General features: G+C 38.6%; 1 protein-coding gene across 1 annotated transcript; it reads right to left on the minus strand.

Moving 5' to 3' along the window:
- Positions 1-1,485: 1,485 nt before the first annotated feature.
- tacr2 (tachykinin receptor 2) lies at positions 1,486-8,772 on the minus strand. The gene is made up of 8 exons (XM_023395285.2): positions 8,530-8,772; positions 7,571-7,722; positions 6,755-7,050; positions 3,362-3,556; positions 2,677-2,827; positions 2,351-2,470; positions 2,188-2,264; positions 1,486-2,108 (listed from the first exon to the last, which is right to left on the minus strand). The coding sequence occupies exons 2-8, from the start codon at positions 7,703-7,705 to the stop codon at positions 1,787-1,789; spliced, it is 1,296 nt and encodes a 431-aa protein (XP_023251053.1). The 5' UTR covers positions 7,706-7,722; positions 8,530-8,772; the 3' UTR covers positions 1,486-1,786.
- Between the last annotated feature and the right edge of the window lie 395 nt (positions 8,773-9,167).

A 9,167-nucleotide genomic window follows, 5' to 3' on the forward strand; every position in this document is an offset into this window, starting at 1 on the left:
TCTGATGTTGTAGTTCTTTACACCAGAGATTTTGTACTTGTGTATGTATAGATTTAGGTTGGTGATGGTGTCTCTGTTTTATACAAACATAAGCTCAAACCCCAATGTGTGTTACCATTAGTCCCAAGTGTTGTTGAGCAGTGCACTAACTCTGCACCAGCTGCACACCTGTTAACAGTAGTTCCAGCAGTCATACATGAAGAAAAACCTCAATGGGTGGGTATTTACTGCACTGCAATTGTGTTACTGTTCACATTTATTAAGCATATTACCTAATTTTAACAAATACAGATGTTTCACACCGTCACTGTGTGTATTTTAAAAGTGAAAAAGTTGTTACAACGAATCAAAGGTTTTGACTACATTCTGAAATGTTTACGCTGACAGGCGACATTACTTACAGCATCATGACTTGACTGTAAATGTGCAACCATCACACAAGTTGCCTATTTACATTCGGACTTCATGAGTATATCTTACATGAATCTACTCAATAGATGTCAAAGTTACATTTCACATCAGAGTCTTCTAAGTAGCAGCACTTTTTAATTTTTTTTCAGATTTTAATCTGGACTCCACTGTACACACTGACCATGAAAAATATTACAGTATGAACCAGTGAGATCACAATATATGAGCAACCTACTACATGACTGCACACTGTGTGACTGACATTTCAAAGAAAAGCATACTGTACAGTAATAGATATATGCTGACAATATAATTCATGTTGGAACGATTCAGCTAGTTGTGTGAAATAAGGTAACTTCTGACTAAATTAAACTCAGTTTTAATGGTGTATTTATGTTAGAAACAGGAGGTGCTTCCTTCACTGCTTCCACTTTCACACAAATTGTTCTTTCTTATGGTTAGAACATGTTGAGGTTGGTCCTGCTGCTACACCTAGAGTTACCAAGTCATAGTGTATGTGTCACTTCCTGCTTTCTGTAGCATGGCATTTGTTATAAAGTCATCAAAATGACCAATCTCAGTCTAACTACAGGGGCTAACCTGCACTTTGGTGCTAATTCTGAATGATGGCAAGGTTTAAAAAACTTTTTTGAATAATCTGAGTAACCACAGATTGACTTTAAACATCACATTGTGTATGATGATTGGAGAAGAAAATGAATGAAATAGAACAATTAAAATAGAAAAATGAAAATGCCCCTTTGAAGTGCTGTGTCCTGTGGCAGACAAAAAAAAAAAAAGAAAAACCCCAAAACATACACATTAACAACATTAAGGCTTAATGCTGATGCCACTGGACTGTTCATCCATTGTACGCACAAAAAAACCAGTAACCACAGACAAAAACTCCACACTTAAACTACAAAGAAAGGATTTACAAGATGGAGAATAGGGGAAGGAGAATGAGATCAAGTAAAAGAAATGAAAGATGGAAAGATTTATCTTCAGACTTTCCCACTAGCAGTAAATGCTAATATGGATGTCAGAGTAAGTCACTCTTATTGTTTGGTGTGCAGATATATTTTCTCCCATTTAGAACTGTATTTTCACGTGTTCACTTTGACCACTTTGGTATTGACAGCAAAACATCCATCAGCTTTATAGTCACATTCATTCATATACCGCTGTAACACAGAAGGTTCCAGGTCCCAAGTCAGGTCTAATCAACATTTCCTTTCCACATGGATGAAGGTTTGATCAGCTCGGATTGGCTGTTGGCAGCCTCTCGTTTATCTTTGTCGCCATCTGTTTTAGCTATAGAAGAACCCTGTTTCCTTCCCATAGAGAGCATGCTCATCATGAGTTGTTTAAGTTGTCAGTAGTTGTGCTCCATAAGTTTGGCAGCTGGTGATTTTGTATCATCCGGCCTCCTCACCACATGTGCGTTATGTGCATTGTGTGTTTTTGACGACATGGGGTCTTTAAGCTGCATGCAAGTGTCTTGCTCTGTGTTTCTCAAGTTTGAGTCATAGGTGTTGTTTGTTTTGATTGAGGTGTGTCCGTATGAGATGTCGTTGCGGTGACTGCGTGTCATGGTGACTCTGAAGGTGTGTGTGTGCTGCAATTCCATCTTGTCCTCCTCTGACACTTTGACGAAGGGACACCAAGCAAATGCATGACGGAAACCAGCACGAAACCTGCAGAAAGAAGGGAGAGGTGGTTTTCTGCTTCATGTTTTGGGAAACAGAAACTTGTGGAGGTCAGGATGTTGTTTACCTTTGGTTTAGACAGCAGTAGATGATGGGATTGTACATGGTCGAACTCATCGCCAACCAGAATATGGCCAGGTACACCTGACAAGGAAAGGAAACATGATGCCCAATAAATAGATAATCCAGGCCAAAAGGAATAAATAACAGGCAGAGAGGCAGCTGCTAACCTGCTGGATGTAATGTTGTTTATAAATGTCTCTGTTAAACGATCCCAATATGAAGTAGATGTGGTAGGGCAGCCAGCAGAGGGCAAAGGTCACCACCACGACAACCATCATCTTCACTACCTATGGGAAATCACAGACAAACAATATGCAGTACAAGTCCATGTTACAATTGTATTTTCTATTTAATTTAGTCACATTTAATATCACGTAGCTCAGCTCAGATCAGCAAAATTTAGCCCATCTTGTCTGAGTATTCTGATAATGCAGAAACTTTTAGAGTCCAGAGTTGTAGTTTATGACGCCAGAAAAGTAGAAGGGTGTGTGACCTTTCTCTTGGCTGTTATCTGGCTGTGGTAATGGTCTGTCGCCTCTCCGGGGATATGTCCACCCCACAGCGACTGTCCGACCAGACTGTAGGTCACCAGCATCACCAGCAGAGGGAGCAAGTAGATCAGCAATATCACCGCAAACTGGTAACTACACACAAAAAGAGAAAGTGAGAGAGAGGCTGGTGACTCCTGGAGATTTGAAAAAGAAAATATAACGAACATTAGATTCAGACAAGGGACTTGTCCTTAGTGATTTGATTTTCTAATGATACCACATACCTTGAGAGCTTTTAAGTCTGCAATTACAAATGTTAATAAGTCATTAATAAATAGATTTTGATCCAGACTTTTGGAAACTAGAGGACATGAACCATCCAAATATATATATCCTTCATGTACATGTAGGCTCACAGAATTTGCTGTATACTGATCTGCAAGTCACTGGTGTCATGTTATGAAGACTTTTACAGTAAGTATGCCTTTTCTAAAATGTATAACGTCACGGAGACAGTATGTGATAACTTACAAAATGTATATATGTACGTATGTGCAAGTGTATGCTCATGTGTGCACAAAAAAATTAACAACCTGTTGTTTTATATTATTGATCTGCCTTTTTGTAAATGTCACTGTCTCTCTTTATATCCATGTTTTTTTTTTTAAATAAATGTTGTTCTTTCACCTTAGTTGATGTTTTCCTCCATAATCATCAGGCCAGTCGACCATGCACACAGTTCTGGGGTAATAAAATCTTGTCACGCTGTAGTAGCACTGAGGGAAAGCCAATGAAATGGCTACAATCCAAATCACAGCAATCACAACCTTTGTAGAGGTGGAGGACAGGCGGGGCTTCAGAGGGTGGATGATGGCCATGTACCTGAAAAAGGAAGAAAAGGTTTAGTCATGTAGGCTATATGTGTGTATCTTGACCCAAAGATACACAGTCAGAATTCTGATGTTTAACTCTCTGTGACTCTAACCCTTTACCCCCTTTAACCCTTGTGGCACATCTGTGCATTTTTAACATTTTTTAAATGTTGAGTTCTGTTTTCACTCATAAAAATATACCCTGTCATTCATGACACCATCAGATGTGAAATAACAATAAAAAATCTCTTCACTCAAAGTAATTTAAAAGTTCATGCTGTTTTTTTGTTTGTTTTTTTAATTAAACATAAGAATTTATATGAAATTAAATTTTGAAAGGAGAAAAATGCAGTATATGAGCTATCATCCTGAACAGGTTATTCTCAGCCTAATAAGCTTTACATTTGAAATATCATTCAATTCAAACCACTACTGATGTATGAACGCCCATTCACCTTTAATTCATTTAGTACTTTCACATGAGCACAAGCCTCATATTTTGCTCTGTGAAATGTTCATGAAATGACTACATTGATTCTTAGAGTAGAGGATCAGCACAATGAAATAGGTCTACTCCACAGAAAGAAACCATTCTGCAAAAAAATACCAGCTCTTTTGTGAACCATATTTTGTGTGGTATTCAGAATTATCTTGGTTTTATCTCAAGGGACTTTAATAGTCGTATGAACAAAAGGCAGAGGCGTATTCATTTATAGATCTGGATTTGTATCAACATGAGGAATATTTATTTACTATTTATTTGTCTGTATGCTTGTCTCTATCTGTCTGTGGTTATATCCTGGCCATCTTCCAAAGTTATAATCGCAATATTTTATTCCTCCCTACATGTCTGTATGATAGGAACAGAATGCAGTGTACTGACAGAGCGTAGAGTAATTGAGGGAAAGAGAGAAGAGGGAAAGACTGAATAATCAAGTAACTGCAGAGACTCACTGGCCATTTACATGTAATTTAAATGAAATATAAATGACCAAGGATAATAGGTAGTCTACTGTAAGTATTTGCATATCTGTTGTGCAAGAACAAGAGTCTTTATGCTCAATGAGGTGAAACCTACATTAAAAAGAAACAGTGCCTCCTGCTGTATCACCTTGAGAATAGTTCACTGATGGCAGCTTGTCATTGAGAGGGTAGAATAATACTAATAAAGGTGAAATAAAAATATTGAATACCAATAATCCCAGTGGCCATGGTAACCCATTGTGAATCGTACCCAAAAAAGTAAGTCATTTAGCAACATTACTCAGTATTGCCGCCATAATAGTTAAATGAATCAGCTATGGCTATGAATATTTAATCTAAATTATTCAGGACTGAGAGTGGGATCTTGCATAAAATGATTTGCATCAAAATGATTTGCATTAAAGATGAAATTTAAAAAATAATTTCTTATAGCATTCTGCTATTAGAACAATTGAGAAAAAAAATCTTTAAACTTGTCATCTAAACCCTAAAACATAAGCAGAAATAATAAATAATAAATTAAACAAACAAACTGTCAATAAGACAGGAGAACATGATATTATGTAATCAGTTATTGTGGCTCTGTTGTGTAAAACAATGACCCCTCTCAGGTCTTTTACTTGCATTAACCTTAACTCTCACTTCTCATTTTCATTTTACTTCCTCTGTGCTCGCTCTTTAACCTGTTTTGATAGGCACATGTTACGTCAGTCCTGTCCAGGACAAAAAAGTGCTCTGAGAGTTGTTGCCGCAGTGTGGAAGTAGCCACACACCTTGTGCCAGTTTATGAATGTAGATTGTGTTTCACAGCTTATCTGTTTAATGTGTCATTGGTTTTCCATTTGCTGCTGCAGGTGATTACACGAAAGAAGTGCCTTGAATACAGTCACTTTAACTGATGATTCAACAAAGTGGAAGTTAATGAGGAGGAATTATGGATTTATAAGCAGATTTTATACCTGATCTGATCCCTGCATATGACTCATTCATCACTACACCTGTCCTGAGCCACAGAGAGCCATGCATCATATATGTCATGTACAAATATGAGAGAATAATGAAATGCTGCATGAAACTCTCCTCTGGAACAATTGCATTGCAGTGTACAGTTACAAGTTTAGTAGCTGCACCTGTGCTATGAAATGCAGTCTCATACAACAGCACTATGAAGTTCATGTTCAGTTTGTGCCAGAGAGAGGAGTGGTGTCAACTCTGTGGTCATTTTTGAGGCTATAATTACTGGTGTACAGGACTGAAATGTATTTACATTCAGTCCCCTCCTGTGTATGTAAATGGGGGTGGGCAAAACATCGGCAACACCCGCAGTCTAATGCAACACCACCACTAACCACAGCCTCAAAAATGATCACAGGTTTCATATAATATTCATTATAGCACTGTTGTTTTAATTTTATTGCATTGGATTGTACAAGTTTACCTAATAAAGTAGTGACTAAACATATCCTGTGTGAAGCACAGTTTTATAGTAAGAACAGACTGGCCATTCATGTTCCAGTAAGCATTAATGACATCTGTGTCTCTGCTGCCTGTTGACCCATATCTCCTTCATGCAGTGTTTTCATCTGTATTGGGTGAACAGTTTCTGCCAATGATGATGTTATTAAGTGATGTTCATGTGTCTGAACAACTGTTTATTTCATAAGAAGTTGCCGTTTAATCTCTAAAGACAAACCCAGTCAGGGGTAACTTCTGGTCTGCCAGTAAAGACCAAAATAGACCGATCAGCCACAACGTTAAAACAAGTGACTGGTTTTAATGTTGTGGCTGATCGGTGTATGTGGGATGACATGTCGTTTTCAGGATATTTAGTATTCATCAACCAGTTTGTTAACCACATTTACAGTTATAATTATAATCCGTAAAGAAAGAAAAATTAATATATCACAGATAGTAGCAGTTAAGTGGGCTATTCGCTAATACAACATGGTTTCTGTGCTGCTGAGTTGACTGTTTCAGGAACTGGTCATCCATCCCTTTTTGACTGTTTGCATAATGCATCTCCTAAATGGTGGATTGTCGGAGTTGAGAATCACTCATTCCATCAGTGTCTAATTGCTGGTTCAAAACAGTCTCGCAGGCACTGACTTGTCCATGTTAACGGCATTTTGGAGGAGAGCACCTGCTTAACTGTAATGTAATAGAAACACATTAAATGGTTCAAGTTAGACCTAATAGGGTCTCTGCACAGGAGAGCTGTTCTTACCTGTCCACTGCGATGGCAGCCATCGAGTATATCGATGAAAACATTGCGGTGATGGGGAAGAAGTTCTGAAATCGGCAGTAGCCCAGGCCAAAGTACCAGTCGTTGTGAAGCGCATACACAAAGTTGAAAAGAGTGTTGAATGTTGCCATGGAAACGTCAGAGAAGGCCAGGTTGACAATGAAGTAGTTGGTTACAGTCCTCATGCGTCTGTGAGCGAGGATAATCCAGATCACTGTGACATTCCCAGTGATGGACACCAGGATGATGAGGGAGTACGCTATAGCCCACAGAGCCACCTGAGAGGAGAGGAGAGAATGATACTGAATTAAACAGAAAATACTATCTCCAAAAAGACTTCATTTTCGGATTTGAAATCACTGGTTTTCTCTTCAAGACAAATAGGCCTCAGTCTGCAAGTAATTGTGAAAAGGGTTTGAAGAGTGCATTAGACAAAGACGCTGCCCATTCAAATATTAACGCAAAACTTTTATTCAATTCTAATCGTATTTATTTCAACACTTTCCTTGAGTGTCTAATTAGTAATATCACAGCTAGATCACAAGACAGTTACATTTTTAGACATATTCAGTACTATTTCTATTTCACTAAGACTACATTTGTCAAACATCTGATTTCTAAAAACGTACTTTTTTTGTTAAGAACAGAGCTTTTACAGAACTTTAGGCCCAGAGTCTCGTTCTTTCTAGTCTTTGATCAGACTTTCCTCTAAATGCTTGCTGGCTCTGCTGGATGTAACGCTCCCAGTGAGAAAGAGCTGTCGCTGACATCCACCAGTTTCATTTCTAATCCTCCCACCTGCCAGTCGGGCTGCTGGAACTGATTCCCAGTCGTCTCGTTTCCGTCCTCCAGCCAGTCGGCGGTCACAGATAAGGGCAATGAAGTGGCCTCCATGTCTCGTTCAACGTGTTGAATAAGACTCTCTGCGTCCATATTTTCTCCCAGTTTACCTGGTGACAGAAACTTTATGTATAACTGTCGGTGTGTTGTGCGCCATGCGTAATGAGACTGAAGGAGGTATAGACTGGTTATATTCTCTTGAAGGAGGCTTATAAATGGGTAAAGATGTCTATGTGGTGTGTGTTTTTCTGTGGCAAACAATAAAACATATTTCATGTATTTAAAGTAGGCTAGAATAATAATAAAACATATTTACAGGCTAGAATAATAATAAAACATATTTACCCATCAACTAGACCATGTTAGCTGTACTTTATAAGATTAAAATGCATTTTTCTTTTTGAGCTGCGTTACCTTTACTAGAGTTGCTTTAATATTTATTTTCATTTAAGGTTTTAAAACGACTATACATTTCAGATTTGAGTTAGTCATGTTAATTACTCAGTTTCGCTGTGAAGGCATTTGGTTTGCTGAGCATCAGCAGAGTCGAGTTAATAATCATGCATCATATCACTCTGGTGGCAAGTTTCACAGTCTCCTGATAGCCTAATCTTACGGTAGCATATGTTAGTTTTAATGAACATTGTCCTTGTGCGTTAAATAAAGCTGAGCGCACTTAGTTTTTATGCACATTTGATTGAAAAAAAAGACTTTAACAACTATTACTAAAGCGAAATGAATTCATGAGCTAACATGTACATAATCCAGGCATTTGGCACATACACTCACAATAACAGGGTAATTTGGCTGCAGAAGCGCAACAGCAGTGATAAATTCATGCATTGGACGACCCCGGGGATGTTCTCCTCAAAAATAAGACAATATATCTGTCAGATTATTACTTTCATCTTTCTTACCTCTCTATCTACGCTGTTGAGAGGTCAGTTTTTAACATCCGTTTGCCCAATCCATCGCTATTCCTGTGAGAAGATTAGACTCCTTCTGCGTAATGGACAACCAGGTCCATCCAATAATCCACAAAGACATCTTGATGTGCGCCTCTCTCTCTATCTCCCTCACACACATAGACACACACACACACACACACACACACATACACGCATATACAGGCACTCTGTCTCTCTCGTACAATGTGTAAGTTGCTTATCACTGCACAAGCTGCTGAGAGTGACTGAGGCGCACAGACAAGCAGGCACGCGACTGTGCGCGTGGAGCTGGAGCGAGAGAGAGAGAGAGAGAGAAAGAGAAAGAGAGACAGAGAAGGAAAGAAAGAATCAAATTTAGCTCCTGTTCTCGCTCTGATTTTCAGCTGTAAAATGTTGCAAAAGCAGCTGTTAATGAACCAGAAAATCTTGAAAGAGAAAGAGGTGAGAATGGGATCCATTGTGTGTTATGACTCCAATCTAAAACAAGAGGCAAATGAATACAATATGAGTGGAATAGAGACTAAATTAGCGACATGAGGAGAGAAAGGTGATGAGACCTCCACTGCTATACCTGTAATTTCTGCAGCCATCAGCTCCCAGCTCCCTTG

This window comes from Seriola lalandi, unplaced genomic scaffold (assembly GCF_002814215.2).
Source record: "Seriola lalandi dorsalis isolate HSWRI2012SDOR001 ecotype SW California unplaced genomic scaffold, Sedor1 jcf7180002054959, whole genome shotgun sequence".
Taxonomy (NCBI): domain Eukaryota; kingdom Metazoa; phylum Chordata; class Actinopteri; order Carangiformes; family Carangidae; genus Seriola; species Seriola lalandi.

Excerpts from the sequence above, each read along its gene's own strand:
- tacr2 (XM_023395285.2), bottom strand. The coding sequence starts at position 7,705 with ATGGACGCAGAGAGTCTTATTCAACACGTTGAACGAGACATGGAGGCC. Across the intron at positions 7,051-7,570 it reads TCCAGCAGCCCGACTGGCAG|GTGGCTCTGTGGGCTATAGC; the intron begins GTGGGAGGATTA and ends CTCTCCTCTCAG. Across the intron at positions 2,828-3,361 it reads GGAGGAAAACATCAACTAAG|TTACCAGTTTGCGGTGATAT; the intron begins GTGAAAGAACAA and ends TTTTGTGTGTAG.